Here is a 19,506-nt window from a genome sequence, read left to right on the forward strand (position 1 = left end):
ACTTTAATCTATGCCCCCTGGATATTGACCTCTCTGCTAAGGGAAATAGGTCCTTCCTATCCATTATATCTAGGCCTCTCAATTTTATACACCTTAATTAAGTCTCCTTTCAGCCTTCTCTGTTCCAAGATAAACAACCCCAGCCAATCCAATCTTTCCTCATAACACAAATTCTCCAGTCCTGGCAACATCCTCGCAAATCTCCTCTCTACCCTTTCTAGTGCAATCGCATCTTTCTTGTAATGTGGTGACCAGAACTGTACACAGTACTCTAGCTGTGGCCACATTAGTGTTTTATACTATTCTAGCATAACTCTCTGCTCTTATATTCTGTGCCTCAGCGAATAAAGGAAAGTATTCTGTATGCCTTCTTAACCACCTTATCTACCTGTCGTGCTACCTTCAGAGATCTGTGGACATGCACTCCAAGGTCCCTCTGTTCCTCCACATTTCTTAGTACCTGACCATTTATTGTGTATTCCCTTAGCTTGTTTGCCCTCCCCAAATGCATTACCTCTCACTTCTCCAGATTGAATTACATTTGCCACTTTTCTGTGCACCCGACCAGTCCATTGATATCTTCCTGCAGTCTACAGCTTTCTTCCTCACCATCAACCACACGGCCAATTTTTGTATCATCTGCAAACTTCTTAATCATGCCCCCTACATTGAAGTCTAAATCATTGATATATATCATAAAAAGCAAGGGACCTAGTACTGAGCCCTGCGGAACTCCACTGGAAACAGCCTTCCAGTTGACCTATCGACCATTACTCTTGGCTTCCTGCCACTAAGCTGTTTAAGTTGTGTGAAAAATGTGAACGGTTTTGTAAATTTGTTAGACTTTCTACTCTGTATACTCTAAATTGAAAAGAATATTCCAAGCTGTCATCTGTATGACAGTCCCAAATACTCAGTACGTTTAAAACTGTGGTCAAAAATTGCATTTAATAAGGTACACCAAACATGAATGACGGATACCATTATTTGATGTGCTTTTTCTCCATTAAATGATTTGCTAGCCAACTTCCTCCAACTGTTCCCACACCAAAGAAAGCGGCACTGTAGAGGCAATCCACCTGCTGTGTTGCTTAAATCCACTTTTACAAGGCTTTGAGCAGTTGGGAATTTGGCATTTTTTTATGGCATTGGTTGGTTTTGTTAACTTGCATTTAAAATTGCATGCTGGAGTATTTCTTTAATGGTGAAATTTTTCTCTCAGCCATTCATGATTCATCTTTTAAAGATTCTAATTTCATCTTCTACCTTTTGTGAACAGAAATACACTAAGTTCTCAAGAAGATTGGACAATTATTAATGCCATTGTCTTTTTAAAAAGTAGATATATTTGTCAAAATTCACCTTTTAGCCATAGCTTGTGTATCAATAGATTTGTGAAGCTACTATTTGTGTAACAGAAACCAGATGCAGAATTCAGATGTTTAGCTATATAATAAATGTATACCACAATTGTAGAAATATTTTACTGTAGTTAAGTATTGGTTTATATTCTGGCATTGTTGTCATGTAGTGTTTGCCAGATGTTGATTTTCAATAAACATCAAATATCTTACACAAATAAATACCATGTTGTCTTCCAGATCGAAATATTCTTGAAGCCCACTCAAAAATGTTTCCTCTTTTGTCAGTATTTATGTTTTTGATGATAGTGAAGACATCTTTTCAGTTTCCCTTAACTCTGAGATACCCAAGAGTACCCCATAATTGAAATATTGAGATAACTTGTGTATTTGCTTTGAGGATGTTTGTAAACTTGGTGAACGGCGCTGAATACCATGGTCCTTTCACATCTTACACCTAATATGAATCATCAGTTGCCTATTTGCAAGGTGGTAATACAGTAAAATAGTTGAGTATATTACAGTGACCTGCACCAGTTGTTAGCTGTAAAAGTAGAGTTAGACCGCGGTGCTGCTTAGTGTGCCAATATAAATAGTAACTACAAATGCCATGTTTATTAAGCTTGTTTAAATAATTCTGTGAACATAGTCACCCAAAACATTTTCAATAGAGCATGGTCAAGACTTCTACTTCTGTTTATTTCTCTGTCTCATTCCCCACCCGCAAAAAGTGTATATCCTGTCATTCAGGATCTCGCATGTTTAAGAGTAATATATGCAGACTGGGTGCCATCAACATATCTTGTGGTCGATTGGACTTGCAAACTGAAGTGTTTGTCAGTGCTTGGAGTCCTGTTGAAGCTTCTTGGCCACACTGTTGTAGAACAACACGACCCTCGTAACTGTGAGGTGGGGAAAGTTCCTGAAATAATGCACCAATCAAAGCACTGTTTATACTCTGTTTATGTTGAGAACCAGTGCTGCCACGTGGGTTCAAACATCAGATTCCTGCAGCTGAATTGAGTGGATTGTAATTTGTTTATACTCTGCAGATGTATTTATTTATTTTGAAGACATTTTTTAAATGTGTGGTGTGCTAAACTTTCTTTGAATGAAACAGTAGAACAGAAGGCTACCTCTTACTCAAATTCCTCATCATTTGCTGTCCTCCCAAGCCTCATTCAGTCTCCCCCTTCATATAAACTCTCCATCTATAACCTTGGTCTCCCCATTGACCTCATAATTTCTCGCGGTCTCACCACTCCTGAAGTCTTAATCACTGACAAGGCTACCTCTGACCACTTCCTCATCTCGCTTATCACTCACATCTCCTTACCCCATCTCCACCTCCAATTTCATTAACCATTCCATCTTCCTATGGAAATAACTGTTCCCCAGATCTCTCTCACATTTACTTTCAAACTCGCAGCTCTTTTTCTTCTGGCACTGCACCTGTCTTCACCTGCCACAATACCTCTGCTATTGCAACCTGCTAAAATGCTCCCTTGCCTTTGTTCTTGTTCCCAGAAAATCAGTTACTGCCTAGATTCAGTTTTAACACCTGTATTATTTTAGCCAACTGTAGCAGTACAGTGGTAAATAAGAGAAGGTTTGAATTCTATTGAATCATTGAGTGGAAACAAAGCGAAAATTGGCAGATATTCTATTTCCAGTTATACTTCAGGTTCACGTCAATTTCATTCACTTTGCCTCCAATTTCCACCCTTCCCTCACCTTCACATGGTCCATCTCTGACTCTTCCCTTCCCTTCCTTGACTTCTCCGTCTCCATCTCTGGGGATAGGTTATTGACCAACATTCACTACAAGCCCACTGACTCCCATAGCTACCTGGACTACACTTCCTCCCACCCCGCCTCCTGTAAGGACTCTATTCCATTCTCCCAGTTTCTCCGTCTCCGCCGCATCTGCTCCGACGATGCCACCTTCCACACCAGTGCTTCCGACATGTCTTCCTTTTTCCTCAACCGAGGATTCTCCTCTACCATGGTTGACTCGACCGTGTCCGTTCTATCTCCTGCACTTCTGCCCTCACCCCTGCACCTCCCTCCCGGAACCACGATAGTGTTCCCCTTGTCCTCACCTTTCACCCCACCAGCCTCCACATTCAATGGATCATTTTCCGCCACCTCCAAAGTAATCCCACCACCAAACGCATCTTCCCCTCCCCTCCCCTTTCAGCATTCCGTAGGGACCGCTCCCTCCGAGACACCCTAGTCCACTCCTCTATCACCCCCAGCACCCCTTCCCCTTCGCCTGGCAACTTCCCGTGCAAGCGCAGGAGGTGCAACACCTGCCCTTATACCTCCCCCCTTCCCACTGTCCAGGGCCCCAAACACCCCTTCCAGGTGAAACAGCGATTTACTTGCACTTCTTGCAATCTAGTATACTGTATTCGCTGCTCACAATGTGGTCTCCTCTACATTGGGGAGACCAAACGCAGATTGGGTGACCGCTTTGTGGAACACCTCCGTTCAGTCCGTAAGGGTGACCCCGAGCTTCCGGTCGCCTATCATTTTAATTCACCGCCCCATTCCCACTCCGACCTCACTGTACTCGGGCTCTTGCATTGTTCCACGGAAGCTCAGCGTACGCTTGAGGAACAGCAGCTCATCTTCCGATTAGGCACTTTACAGCCTTCCAGACTCAATATCGAGTTCAACAATTTCAGATCATTACCTCGGCCCCTATTACATTTTTACTTATGTTTTTTATCCACACCTTTGTTTTGGCCCTTTCCCCTTCCCCCCTTTTTTTCCTCTCCCACATGGCAGCTGTCTTTCATTCTGCCAGTGCATTTCACACCTAATCTAGAGCCGTCTTTTGTCTCCACCAGCCCTATCACCATCTCGTCTCGTTTTGAATACCTCTTACTGTCTCTTCACTTCTCTTTTGTTCTCTCCCAGCCCCCACTGGCCTTTTAATCTATTTCATTTCCTGTGCTTCTTCAGTCTTGACAAAGGGTTTTCACCCGAAACGTTGACTCTATTTTCTGTCCACGGATGTTGCCTGGCCTGCTGTGTTTTTCCAGCATTTTCTGTTGTTATTTTGGATTTCCAGCATCTGCAGTATTTTGCTATTATACTTCAGGTTCGCCTGGTCACAAAGCTGCATTGTTGGACGCATTGTGTTATCTGGCATTCCCTTCATGTTTCCATCAGAAAGAGCCTTGTATACAAGCATATGTACAGGATTTTCTGATTTATAGTTCAGTAATTTTTGTGCCCATCAAATTGACAGATGTTAGTTCTGAAGGTAATAGGGTATTTTTCTGTTTTCAGAACTCCTTGCCAGCATCAAGTATTCTAAAGCCAAGTATAGTACAACTGGATATAGAGAAACATTTATTTTATTCTGCTCTAACAATGTGCCTGAACCATATCCTTGGAAGAATGCTTCTAACTGAACCAAAATCATTGGGAAATAGAAGCTGTCATAATTATGAATGAGGTTTACAATTTTGTGCCAGTGATTGGTGTCCACAAGAAACTAGTTTAAGACTAACCAAATTTATTTCACTTAGGACCTCTGAAGCCAGACTAGTGAAAAGACTTTCATCTCGCTGATCTGGGATGGATCAAGCCCACTTCCAAGAGGTGAAATCCTTGAACGGAGTCACCTGCTCCATTCCTATTTCTCCTAGCACTCCCGTGTCCTATCCACTGTACCAAGATTGCCCTTGTTAAGTCACCAACTATATCCTTTGTCATGTGACCATGGTGCTCTATCACTCCTCATCCTCCTTGACCTCATCTAAGGATATAGATGCAAAGATCCCATGTTTGGTCCCTATTCTGTTACAGCAGCTAATCTCAACCAGGGTGGTGATAGAGATGCTGAAGTTGATTTGGCACCCTGCATTAAGGAAGAGGGAAATTGACATGGTCCCCACTCCTAATCATTATCCAGCGGCCCCTGCTAGAAATGCTTATTTGGGCGTTTGTTGCGGACAGCATCAGATTCTGCTGTGATGCTCATATAACCTGCTGATGCTTGCTGTCTGGGCTTGCACATGAATGATAACCACTTGGCTGAGTACTGGAAGATGGAGGGTGCCCAGCATCTGCGGAACCATATTCCAGCAAGGAGTTCAAATAAGAAGGAAGCGAGAAAATTGACAGAAAAAGAAGAGGGGCAGCAGAAGTTGCTTCAGGTCATGTATTTAAACAAAGCCATTTTATACTTATTCTCTGACCCCCCCAAAAACTTTGATGAAATTGTCATAATGCGATATAATTGCTTAACCCAGTCAACCAAAATCGTGTCACTGTCGATCTTCATTTGCTGCTGCTATTCTCATGTTATCTGATTTGCCTTGAAAATATTTATACACAGGATGTAACTTGTTTTTCTTTTCTCCAGTGAGGAGGTGTGTAAGCGAGGGTTCACTGTGATAGTTGACATGCGTGGCTCCAAATGGGACTCCATTAAACCACTGCTGAAGATTCTACAGGAGTCATTTCCTGGCTGTATTCATGTTGCACTGATCATCAAGCCAGACAACTTCTGGCAGAAGCAGAGAACTAACTTTGGCAGCTCAAAGTTCGAGTTTGAGGTACTTTCAGATATAGATATCAGACTAATAACAAACAGTTTTTTATGTTCCTCCGCTTCTAAAGTAACTGTTCTTTTGGCCAAGTCATTTAGCTTATGTGCTTCCTTCCTACATAAAAAAGGTTTAAAGCTTATTTTAGGTTTCAGCCTGTTTCATGCCGTCGTCTGTGCACACGACAAAACAATTTTGATAATGTTGGGAAATGCCTGAAGTTTCTAAACATATTTTGTGGAAAAACATCCATTATTGTCATAATGCGATATAATTGTTTAACACAGTTAAATCGTTGCTAGGAGAGGTTTAAGAACTAGTCCCACGAGCTGTTAGGACAGTGCTAGTGTACTGGAGGACCATCTAGTGAACAACTTCTGCTGAATTGTACTTTTTCACTTTCAGTTTGATTATAAAATTTTCATCCACAAAGAATCCCAGGCTGAGTAGAACAATCACAGGGTAAACTGCTTTTCAGTTGTATTTTGGTGTGGCAAAGTAATGTCCAGCTCATTGTGCTCCCTGGTGGAATGCAATGTTTAGTTAGTCTTTAGTCAACAGTTCCTGCAGCATAGGTCTCCCTCAGCTAGCAGCCATATCAAAGTAAGACCTTGTAGGAATGTCTAGTTCCTATCCAAAAGACTGAGGTCCACTCAGGCGATCAAATAAACGAGGTTTATTGAAAAGTAACAGAGTTTAACGGATAACTACAGGAGAACATCAAATATAGGTCTAGTCAATTCGGAGGCTCCACGAGGACTGCTAGGGCGGTCCCGTGGCTGACGTCATCACGTTTTTCCCGCCGGTGTGGGGTCACGTGATGAACGGCGTGACGTCATCGCGTTTGCCTGCGCTATTAAAGTGATCGCGCTCTGTACATGTAAACAGTGAAAACAAAGATACAGACTCAGGCTGTAGCCAACATATTATTAAAGGGAATTATATACAATTGATTGGAGTCCCTTAGTGGCTCCGCCACATGTGCCCCCCCAGAATTGTCTTTAATAGCAAAAGTAAAACGGCGAGGAGGCCTGACAAGCCTGTCAGATCGACTTCTGTAGCCTTGAAGTGGAAGCTGATGGACGGCGGGCGAGCTGGCGGGCAGTTGCGTTTGATCTGGCACGGCGACTGTGGGCGGTCGGCCACGTTTCGGCGGTTGTGCGATCTCAACTGGGCGGTCAAGGTCCAAGTGAGCCGGCGTCAACCGAAATGTGGTCCGATTTACCTCCGACATCGACTGAAAAAGATTTGTCTCCCGGCTCTATCACATGGAAAGGACCAGTGTAAGGGGGTTTGAGCGGGTCCCGATGAGCGTCGTGGCGGATAAACACATAGTCGGCGTTCTTCAGCTCAGCTGGGACGTGGGAGCTCTGCAAGCCGTGATGCGACGTAGGCAGTGGAGCGAAACTTCTGGCTTCCTTCTGGTGGCTGATGAGCTGCTGGGACGCGGACCATGGCTCTGTTGGAGATGGAAGGAAATCCCCTGGTACGCATAGCGGCTGGCCATATACGAGCTCCGCCGAGGACGATTGAAGATCTTCTTTAGGTGCCGTACGAAGACCCAAAAGGACCCATGGAAGCCTGTCCACCCAGCCCGCGCCTTGAAGGCTGGCTCGCAGTGCGGCTTTGAGCAACCTGCGGAATGGTTCGCACAGGCCGTTCGCTTGTGGATGGTAGGCAGTGGTGCGATGTAGCTTGACGTCGAGCCCCTGAGCCACAGCGTTCCAGAGCTCCGAAGAAAACTGCGGCCCACGATCGGACGAGATGTCCGCCGGTACCCCGAAGCGGGCGACCCAAGAGGAGATGAATGCCCTGGCCACGTCTGTGGAAGACAGAGGAACCGCCTCCGGCCATCGAGTGGTGCGGTCCACCATTGTAAGAAGATGAGTAAACCCGTGCGAAGGCGGAAGTGGCCCCACCAGGTCCACATGCACATGATCAAACCTACGTTCCGGAACAGCGAAAGTGGCCAATGGAGCCTTGACGTGACGCTGCACCGTGGCCTTTGGCAGACCACGCTGGTGTTGGCCCAGTCACGAACATCCATGTGCATGCCCCGCCACACGAATTTGGAAGACATCAACCGTTGCGAGGCCTTCATGCCAGGGTGCGACAATCCGTGGATGGCGTCAAAAACTTTTCGGCGCCAGGTGACCGGGACGATAGGGCGAGGATCTCCTACGGAGATGTCGCAGAGTAGTGCAGTGCCCGCGGCATGGAATTTGACATCGGCCGCTTGGAGGCTAGAGGGGTTGGTTCTGTAAGATTGGACCTCCGGATCCGAGGCTTGATCCGCAGCCATGAGGGCATAGTCAATGCCGAGCTGGACTGCATGAACAGTCGTGCGGGAGAGGCAATCCGCCACCAGGTTGTCCTTACCGGACACATGCTGAATGTCAGTGGTGAATTCTGAGATAAACGTCAACTGACGTTGTTGCCGAGCTGACCACGGTTCGGTTGTCTTGGCCATAGCGAACGTTAGTGGCTTATGGTCCACAAAAGCCGTGAACGGACGTCCCTCTAGCAAGAACCGGAAATGGCGGATGGCCAGAAAAAGGGCCAGCAACTCCCGGTCGAACGTGCTGTACTTTCGTTCGTTTCGCCGTAGTTGACGGCTGAAAAACGCCAGCGGTTGCCACGTCCCATGCACCCACTGTTCCTGCACTGCGCCGATGGCGTAGTCTGACGCGTTGGTGGTAAGGGCGATGGTGGCACCTGGCAGCGGGTGTGCCAGCATGGTTGCGTTGGCTAAAGCGCCTTTTGTGTCGACGAACGCCCGATCCATGTCGACCGTCCAGCTGATCGGATCCTTGCCGGACTTGCACTTGAGGGCCTCGTACTGGGGCTGCATGAGCAGAGCTGCATTAGGGACGAACCGGTGATAAAAATTTACCATCCCGAGGAACTCCTGCAGGGCCTTGACGGGCGCGGGAACGAAGTAACTGCCTCCACCTTCGTTTGCAGGGGAATTGCGCCGTCTGATGTGATGCGATGGCCGAAAAAATCAATCTGCTGCAGGCCGAACTGGCACTTGGCCGGGTTGATCAAGCCGTGTTGACTGAGGCGTCTAAAGAGGGTGCGCAAATGGCAGATGTGCTCCTCTTTATTAGGGCTGGCGATGAGGATGTCGTCAAGGTAGATGAACAGAAACTTGAGGTCCCGAAGCACGGAGTCCATCAAGCGCTGGAAAGCCTGTGCAGCGTTCTTCAATCCAAACGGCATCCACAGAAATTCAAACAGGCCGAATGGGGTGATGACTGCAGTTTTCGGGACGTCTTGCGGGTGTACGGGGACCTGGTGGTAGCCACGGACAAGGTCGACTTTTGAAAAAATGGTATTTCCCGCCAAATGGGCAGAGAAATCCTGAATATGAGGGATTGGGTACCGATCAGGAGTAGTGGCGTCGTTCAGGCGCCGGTAGTCACCGCAAGGCCGCCATCCGCCGCCAGGTTTTGGAACAATGTGGAGAGGCGAAGACCAGGGACTATTCGACCGGTGAATAATCCCTAGCCGCTCCATCGTGTCGTACTCCGCTTTCGCAGCCGCGAGCTTGCCAGGTTCGAGGCGCCGGGCCCGTGCGTAGACCGGGGAGCCAGTAGTAGTGGTGTGATGTTCGACACCATGTTTCGTTGCCGTGGAAGAGAAAGTGGGTCTGGTCAGGTCTGGGAAATCTCCGAGGAGGCGAGTGAAGTCATCCGGAGGTGGGGACGCGCAGGAGACAGTGCGTGCCACGGTGTTACCGCGGTAGCACGGGATGGAGTGAAAAGTGGTCGCATTGATCAACCGGCGGTGTCGTACATCCACCAGGAGGCCGCTGGCGCACAAAAAATCCGCCCCGAGGATGGCTTGAGAGACTTTGGCCGTGATGAAATCCCAGTAAAACCGCTGGCCGCCGAAGCACACCTGGACCCGCCGGCTTCCGAAGGTCCGAATGGCCCCGTCATTAGCTGCCTGGAGGGAGGGGCCGTGCCCCCCAACTTGTAGATCAAGATTTGACGCGGGTAGGATGCTACACTGCGCTCCGGTGTCACAAAGGAAACGTCGACCAGATAGGGAGTCGTTGATGAAGAGGAGTTTTCCCGAATTACCGATTGCCATCGCAGCCGCGGGGCGCTCGTTATAACCGGTCCTCTTTCGACAGGGTGGCTGCTGTGTTTTTTTTTGAGCGACAAGCTGCAGGGCGGGCGGCAACATCTTGCTTTCGCGCCAAAACGGGCATGGTAGAAGCACAACCCCGCAGGTTGAGGGGCTGGAGCGGCGTCTGTGGGGGATGGGCGCCTCGTGGCAGTGCAGTACTGCTGTGTCACCGCGAAGATCTTGCCCGCATCGGCAGCCAGCTCTGCGCAGTCGGTGACTTCCGACCTGGCTGGGGCAGCCTGAACTTGCTCCGGTAGCTGGCTGAGGAATAGCTCCCTGAAGAGGAAGCATTCCGGTTCGGAGCCCAGGAGCGTGAGCATTTGGCTCATGAGCTCGGACGGCTTGGCGTCCCCGAGGCTGGGCATATTGAGCAGCCGGCGGGCGCGCTCCGACTTCGTGAGCCCGAAGACCTGTAACAACCGCGCCTTTATCGTGTCATACTTGCGATCTTCTGGTGGATTACCAAGCAGGCTGACGATCCGCGAGGCTGTGGCGCTGTCTAGGGCGGAGACCACGTGATAGTAACGGGTCTGATCCGCAACAATGTTCCTGATTGCGAACTGGGCTTCAGCCTGGATGAACCACGCGGCTGGCTGTTGCTCCCAGAACTGTGGTAGCTTCAAAGCAACGGCGTTCGATTCCATGTTCAGTAACTTTTGCGAAAACCGTTCGCAAAAGTCGGGGTCACCAATGTAGGAATGCCTAGTTCCTATCCAAAAGACTGAGGTCCACTCAGGCGATCAAATAAACGAAGTTTAATGAAAAGTAACAGAGTTTAACGGATAACTACAGGAGAACATCGAATATAGGTCTAGTCAGTTCGGAGGCTCCACGAGGACTGCTAGAGCGGTCCCGTGGCTGACGTCATCACGTTTTTCCCGCCGGTGGGGGAATCACGTGATGAACGGCGTGACGTCATCGCGTTTGCCCGCGCTATTAAAGTGATCGCGCTCTGTACATGTAAACAGTGAAAACAAAGATACAGACTCAGGCTGTAGCCAACATATTATTAAAGGGAATTATATACAATTGATTGGAGTCCCTTAGTGGCGCCGCCACAACCTGTTCCTTTATTTTTAGAATGGTGGCAAAGCAGACCTGTTTTTCATTTGGTCTTCCTGCCTGCAGTCAGTCTTGTTGAGGCTAATAAAATATAGCAGCTTGTTTTGGGGTGACATCATGATGTCACTATTCTGCACACTGGTTTCTAAAACTTGGCTGCGCATTGCTAAGCTAAATGTGGGAGAATGGCGCAGTCAGCTAACTGTTCTGAGAGCGGGACTGCAATACAAAAGCCACTATAGTTCACAACATGACAACATGCTTAATGGGCGCCCAGTCACATGAAAATGTTTTTTTTGTTAACTGTGTGACAACAGCAATGCTTTTCATTTCCAGCATACATTCGTGTAATAACCACTTTCAGGGGACAGATGTTGAGCTGTGGAAGGAGAGATTAGGATGGTGAGAGGGAATGGTTACTGGTTTTTAGGGGCTTTTAAACTGGTAGAGAGAAGTAGAGACATTGAGGGTTTAGGGAAGGACCTAAAGCCTCTGTCATCAAACATGGGGCGAAGGGAGAGAGGAACATAGAAAATGCCAGAACCATGCATTGTAAGGCTCGGCAGGGGGATATATAAGTTGCAGAGATAGGGTTGGGCAAGGACGTAGAGGAATTTGAAAACGAGGATGAGGGGTTTAATATGTTCGAGGACAGCAAGCCATTGCAGGTCAGAGAAGCCAGGGTGATGAGAAAATGGGACTTGATGTCAGACAGGTTGCAGGTGGTTGCATTTTGAGCAACTTGGAGTTTGCGGTGTGTGGAGGATGGGGAGCCAGAAAGATAGGCAATGGTATAAGTGAATCGAGATGTGACAGAAGAGTGGATAAGGGTTTCAGCAGTGCAAAGGCCAAGGTAGGGATGGGGGAGTGTAATGTTGTACAGTTGTGCAATCTTGGTGATGAACATGATGTGGGGTTTAGAGCTTAATTTAGGATCAGAGAGGACACCAAAGTTTTGGACAGTCTGGCTCAATCTAAGTGAGTGGCCAATGAAACATAGAAGATAGGAGTAGGTCATTCTGCCCCTCGAGCCTGCTCCGACATTCATTGAGATCATGGTTGATCATCCAAACTCAGTACCCTGTCCCTGCTTTCTCCACATATCCCTTGATCCCTTTAGCCTTAAGAAATATATCTAACTCATTCTTGAATATATTTAATGAATTGGCCTCAACTGCCTTCTGTGGTAGAGAATTCCACAGGTTCACCACTCTCTGGGTGAAGAAATTCCTCCTCATCTCTGTCCTAAATGGCTTACCCCATATCTTTAGATTGCGACCCCTGGTTCTGGACTCCCCGGCCATCGGGAACATCCTTCATCTAGTCTGTCTAGTCCTGTTAGAATTTTATAAGTTTCAATGAGATCCCCTCTCATTCTTCTAAACTCCAGTGAGTATAAGCCCAATCTCTCCTCATACGTCATTCCTGCCATCCCAGGTTACAGTCTGGTGAATCTTCGCTGCACTCCCTCCATGGCAAGAACATCTTTCCTCAGATAAGGCAACCAAAACTGCACACAATGCTCAAGGTGTGGTCTCACCAAGGCCCTGTACAACTGCAGCAAGACATCCTTGTTACTGTACTCGAATCCTCTCGCTACGAAGGCCAACATACCATTTGCCTTCTTAACCGCCTGCTGCACCTGCATGCTTACCTTCAGCGACTGGTGCACAAGGGCACCCAGGTCTCGTTGCACTTCCCCTTCTCCCAATCTATTGCCATTCAGATAATAATCTGCCTTCCTGTTTTTGCCACTGAAGTGGATAATCTCGCATTTATCCAGATTATACTGCATCTGCCATGTGTCCAATCACCCAACCTGTCCAAATCAAACTGGAGTTTCTCGGCATCCTACTCACAGCACACACGCTCACCCAGCTTTGTGTCGTCTGCAAACTTGGAGATATTACATCTAGTTCCCTCGTCTAGATCATTAATATATATTGTGAATAGCTGGTGAAAGAGAGTGGAGTTTATAGCAGGGGCTGAAAACAATGGCTTCCGTCTTCCTAGTGTTACATTGTTGATCATCCATGACTTGAGATTGGATAGGCAGTCTGGTAGCATGGAGGTGGTAGAGAGAGGAGGTGATGAAAAAGTAGAGCTGGGTATCATCAGCATACATATGGAAATTGACTCCTTGCTTGTGGGTAATGTTGTCAAGGGGCAGCAAGTAGCTGAGGAGAGGAGCTAAATATAAAAGCTATAGGGACTCTGGAGATGAAGCTGTGAGGCAGGAAGAGAAGCTGTTGCTTGAGATGTGTTGGCTACAATTGGATAGATAGTAGTGGAACTACGCAAGGCCAGTTCCATGGAACTGAACAACGGAGGAGAAACAATTGAAGAAAATGTCATGATCCACCTTATCAAATGCTGCAGGGAGATCAAGGAGTAATGTCAGCAAATAAAGTCTGAATTTAGTCGTGGCAGTGATGCAATTTCCCCCCCCTCCTGGTTTTAATTGTCTCTTCCTCCTCTTGAAGGTATAGAGGTAGATTCATACTGGTGAACAGTTCTATGTTCAGTGTATTAATGTAACAGCATAAAAAAATCTAGTTACTGGCATATGGACAATGTAAAAAAGAGCCCTCTTTAACCATATTCTGAAAATCTGTGTGCGTTTTTTTCTTCTTGATGTTTCCAGTTAAATGAATTATGAGCTTCATATAGAAAAAACACAAGGTAAAGTTTAAAATGGGAACCAGTTTTTAATTAATTAAAAAAACTGCAATGGTTGCTTCACTTTCCTAACAAACAAGATTCATGAAAACCTTAGAAGGTTGTCAGTTAATTGTTTTACAAATAATCTACAAATAATGAACCCTTTAGTGCAGTGCCTATTAAGTTTTTGTCAATGCCAAAATCACAATCACTGTTTTGCTGCGGACCACTTTCGGGAATGCTCCAGAATGCTGCATGGGACATGAGTTTGAGCCACTAATTCCTACGTAATGTGTTCCTGTTTTGAAACAAACCATCCTGCATATTTGCAAAGTGAAGGCCAGGCATTTCCCCACAGTAGTGGAGTGGAATCTTTAGGACCGGTATTTTTGAACTATAGGCCCTGTAATTTTCTTATTTTTAACTTGTTCGATCGATATTGAGATAGTCCTGCCTCCTAAATGTATTCCCTTGCTTTCTCTTAACTGTATGGTAGGAGAGGAAAAAGCTCTGAATCCCAGCTGTGGAAAACATAAAGCAAGAGTTCTGCTGAGATGAATGGAAGTTGACCTGCAAGTGGTCCTTGGACTATATTATGTGACATCAACTGGCTAGGATAACACATGTTTTTTATTCTGTCTGTTTTTAGACCAACATGGTGTCCATAGAAGGTCTTACCAAAGTTGTTGACCCATCCCAGCTCACTCCTGAGTTTGATGGCTGTCTGGAGTACAACCATGAGGAGTGGATTGAAATCCGTGTGGCCTTTGAGGACTTCATAAGCAATGCATCACACATGTTGTCCAGACTGGAAGAGCTGCAGGAGATGCTAGCCAAAAAGGACTTTCCTCAGGACTTGGAAGGAGCTAGAAAGATGATTGATGAGCACACGCTATTGAAGAAGAAAGTCATCAAAGCTCCAATTGAAGAGCTGGACTTAGAAGGGCAAAAATTGCTGCAAAGGATTCAAAGCAGTGAAAGTTTTCCCCATAAGAACTCCATATCAGGGAATGCAGACTTTCAGGGCCTTGTACCAAAAGTGTCCAGTATGCTGGACAGACTGCACTCAACCAGGCAGCATCTGCATCAGATGTGGCATATACGCAAGCTGAAACTGGATCAGTGCTTTCAGCTCAGGCTCTTTGAACAAGATGCAGAAAAGGTAAGGATAAATGAACCACTCGGGATACATTAACGACCTTTGTTGGGCTTGGAGCGATTATTTTATTCCTGGTCTAGATTCATGACTTTTATTTGAATTTATAAATTATAAGTTGAGCATCTTTTTAATTGATTATTCAGAATAAATTATGAGAATACTATAGCATAAAGAAGTGCTGATGATGCTTATAAATCTCTTACAAATAAATTTATCAGAAAATGGAGTCCAGAAGAAGGTATGTGAAGAAGACCCAAAATAAAGTTCTGTTTTTTAATTTATGTATTAGTAAATTCTCTGTGGCATTGTCCACAGAAGGGTCGAAGCCTGGAATATTCTGGGTGGGGGTAGAAAGTTGGAAGTGGATCCAAAATTGAATTCAAAAGGATTGAAGGCTGATAAATCCCCAGGACCTGATAATCTACATCCTAGGGTACTTAATGAAGTGGCCCTAGAAATAGTAGATGCATTGCTGGTCATCTTCCAACATTCGATAGAATCTGGAACAGTACCCATGGATTGGAGGGTAGCTAATGTTACCCCACTATTCAAAAAAGGTGGTAGAGAGAAAACGGGGAATTACAGACCGGTAAGCCTGACATCGGTAGTGGGGAAAATGCTAGAGTCCATTATAAAAGATCTAATTGCAGAGCACTTGGAAAACAGTGACCGGATTGGACAAAGTCAACATCGATTTACAAAAGGTAAATCATGCTTGACTAATCTGCTGGAATTTTTTGAGGATGTAACTGGTAAAATAGATAAGGGAGAACCAGTGGATGTGGTGTATTTCGACTTTCAAAAGGCTTTCGATAAGGTCCCGCATAAGAGATTAGCATGTAAAGTTAAGGCACGTGGGATTGGGGGCAGAGTATTGACTTGGATAGAGAACTGGTTGGCAGACAGAAAGCAAAGAGTTGGAATAAACGGGTCTTTTTCCGAGTGGCAGGCAGTGACTAGTGGGGTACCGGTCCTTGGACCCCAGCTATTCACAATATATGTTAATGATCTAGACAAGGGAACTAGATGTAATATCTCCAAGTTTGCAGACGACACAAAGATGGGTTGGCGTGTGTGCTGTGAGGAGGATGCCGAGAAACTCCAGTATGATTTGGACAGGTTGGGTGATTGGGCAGAAGCATGGCAGATGCAATGTAACGTGGATAAATGCGAGGTTATCCACTTTGGCGTCAAAAACAGGAAGGCAGATTATTATCTGAATGGCAATAGATTGGGAGAAGGGGAAGTACAACGAGACCTGGGTGTCCTTGTGCACCAGTCGCTGAAGGTAAGCATGCAGGTGCAGCAGGCGGTTAAGAAGGCAAATGGTATGTTGGCCTTCGTAGCGAGAGGGTTTGAGTACAGGAACAAGGATGTCTTGCTGCAGTTGTACAGGGCCTTGGTGAGTATTGTGTGCAGTTTTGGTCGCCTTATCTGAGGAAGGATGTTCTTGCCATGGAGGGAGAGCAGCGAAGATTCACCAGGCTGATACCTGGGATGGCAGGAATGACGTATGAGGGGCGATTGGGTCGATTGGGCTTATACTCGCTGGAATTTAGAAGAATGAGGGGGGATCTCATTGAAACTTATAAAATTCTAAGAGGACTAGACAGACTAAATGCAGGAAGGATGTTCCCGATGGTCGGGGAGTCCAGAACCAGGGGTCACAGTCTAAGGATAAGGGGTAAGCCATTTAGGACAGAGATGAGGAGGAATTTCTTCACCCAGAGAGTGGTGAACCTGTGGAATTCTCTACCACAGAAGGCAGTAGAGGCCAATTCATTAAATATATTCAAGAAGGAGTTGGATACATTTCTTAAGGCTAAAGGGATCAAGGGATATGGGGAGAAAGCGGGGACAGGGTACTGAATTTGGATGATCAGCCATGATCTCATTGAATGGCGGAGCAAGCTCGAGGGGCCGAATGGCCTACTCCTGCTCCTATCTTCTATGTTTCTATGAATCACCATCGGCATCAAAAGGCCAGACCATAAAGAGTCAGCCAGTGGCCAAGCACTGCTATCTTTTGCCAAACTTAATGTATGACTGAAACTGTTACTATGGCCGAGGGGCTAGAAGATCCACAAACGGGAAGGGGGTGAGATGCACATCGGTGCGGAGAGATTGACAAGGAGGGAAGATCTGGAATGGGAAGTGAGGAGATGCATTAGAGGGAATCTATAATCATGTAGTGAAGGGGAGAGGTCTAGAACAGTGGGGAGAAAATCAAGAAATTGGTGATTGGGAGGTGCATGGCAAAGAGGAACCCACAGCAATAGGTACAAGAGGGTATTAGATCTACAAAGATGGGGGCTGTGGGAAATGGACAGACACACAAGTGGGGAGATGCACATAACATTGGGGCAGTGCAGGAGATACTCTGCTGCCAACCGTTGGGCCTGGTCTGATCAAACTTCCTTGGGAGGTGGGCCACTAAATATTGAGCTGGGTTGCACAAAAGCAGCATAATTTACAGCAACAAATTATAAAAATATGAAACGCATACAAACAGCTAAGTGCCTGCTTGGCTCACTGATAGCACTCTCACCGAGTCAGAGGTTCATTGGTTCAAGCCTCATTCCAATGCTCAAGCACATTATGTTGGCTGACATTTCAGTACAGTACTTAGGGGCTTCTATATTGTCAGAATGCTGTCTTTTGAATGAGACATTAAACCGATGTCCTGTCTGTTCAGGCACTATTGTAAAAGGAACTGGGGAGATCTTCTGGCCAAAAATTAGATTTTAAACACCACAAAAACAGATTAACTAGTCATTTATATCATATGCTTTTGTGGGATATTGCAGTAATTCACTAGCTGTGAAGTGCTTTGGGATGTCCTGAGGCTGTGATGGGAGCTTTATATAAATGCAAATTATTTATTTCCTCTTAATCAAAAAGATATATTTTTATACATGAAAATAAAAATGATAATTTTCCATGATGGTGAGAAACTTTCAAATGTTGGTGTTCAGAGCGATTTGGGTGTCCTCGTGCAAGAAACACAGAAAGCTAGCAGGCAGGTACAGCAAGCAATAAGGAAGGCAAATGGCATATTGGCCTTTATTGCAAGGGGGTTGGAGTACAAGAGTAAGGAAGTCTTGCTGCAATTGTACAGGGCCTTGGTGAGACCACACCTGGAGTACTGTGCACAGTTTTGGTCTCCTTATCTGAGGAAGGGTGTACTTGCCTTGGAGGCAGTGCAGCCAAGGTTCACTAGATTGATTCCTGGGATGAGAGGGCTGTCCTATGATGAGAGATTGTGTAGAATGGGCCTATACTCTCTGGAGTTTAGAGGAATGAGAGGTGATCTCATTGAAACATACAAGATTCTGAAGGGGATTCACAGAAATCACAGAAACCCCACAGTGCAGATAGAGGCCATTTCGGCCCATCGAGCCTGCACCGACACATATCCCACCCGATCCCCGTAACCCCTACACCAACACATATCCCACCCTATCCCCGTAACCCCACGTATTTAATCCCCCTAACACTAAGGGTCAATTTATCATAGCCAATCAACCTAACCCGCACATCTTTGGACTGTGGGAGGAAACCGGAGCACCCGGAGGAAACCCACGCAAACACAGGGAGAATGTGCAAACTCCACACAGACAGTCGCCCGAGGCCGGATTCGAACCCGGGTCCCTGGCGCTGTGAGGCAACAGTGCTAACCACTATGCCACCGTGACAGGGTAGATGCTGAGAGGTTGTTCCCCTGAATCTTTGGAATTTTCTGCCCCAGAGGGTTGTGAATCTTTGGAATTCTCTGCCCCAGAGGGCTGAGAATGCTGAGTCTTTTTGAGTATATTCAAGGCTGAGACAGATTGATGTTTAGACTCTAGGGGAATCAAGGGATATGGAGATCAGGCAGGAAGATGGATTTGAGGTCGATGATCAGCCGTGATCTTACTGAATGGCGGAGCAGCTCGAGGGGCCGTATGGCCTACTCCTGCTCTTACTAATGTTCTTATGATCTTTCTGTGGTGGTGGGTGAACTTGGGTGTGTGCTGCTTATGTGGTGCCCACGACCAGGCCACAAAGGGGCAATTCTTAACAATTTAGAGCCCTGAGCTATTAGTGGTGGCAGGAGATGGGCAGGAAAACAAACCTTCAACTAATCTAAACAGAACATAGGAACAGGAATAGGCTGTTCTGCCATTCAGTTAGATCATGGCTGATCTGTATCTTAACTCCATCTACCCTCCTTGGTTCTGTAACCCTTCATATCCTTGCCTAACAAAAATCTTATCAATCTGTTTTGAAATTTTCAGTTGACTTAGCCTCAACAGCTTTTTGGGGGAGAGTTTTCCAAACTTCCACTACCCTTTGTAAGAAGAAGTGCTTCCCGACATCACCCCTGAACAGCCTAGTTCTAATTTTAGGGTTATGCCTCTTATTCTGGACTTTCCCAACAGAGGAAACAGTTTCTCTCTATCTCCCCAATCAATTTCTTTAATCATCTCAAACACCTCAATTAGATCACCCTTTAATCTTCTATACTAAAGGGAATACAAGCCTTGTCTATGCAACCTGTCCTCATAGTTTAACCTTAGCC

General features: G+C 46.2%; 1 protein-coding gene across 4 annotated transcripts in view; it reads left to right on the forward strand.

The window, feature by feature from the left end:
* Nucleotides 1-19,506, forward strand: part of LOC147117613 (triple functional domain protein) — an 862,300-nt gene that overhangs the window by 238,585 nt on the left and 604,209 nt on the right. For 3 of the 4 annotated variants that reach the window (XM_085988742.1, XM_085988743.1, XM_085988739.1), the window contains exons 4-5: nt 5,743-5,935; nt 14,436-14,948. In XM_085988742.1, coding sequence (XP_085844868.1) covers nt 5,743-5,935; nt 14,436-14,948 — 706 coding nt within the window. Of the gene's footprint in view, nt 1-4,634; nt 4,977-5,742; nt 5,936-14,435; nt 14,949-19,506 lie in introns of those variants that run through there. The other variant, XM_085988740.1, reaches the window with a different exon arrangement.

This window comes from Somniosus microcephalus, chromosome 5, assembly GCF_052327205.1.
Source record: "Somniosus microcephalus isolate GS21.2 chromosome 5, FLI_Smic_1.0, whole genome shotgun sequence".
Classification (NCBI taxonomy): Eukaryota; Metazoa; Chordata; class Chondrichthyes; order Squaliformes; family Somniosidae; genus Somniosus; species Somniosus microcephalus.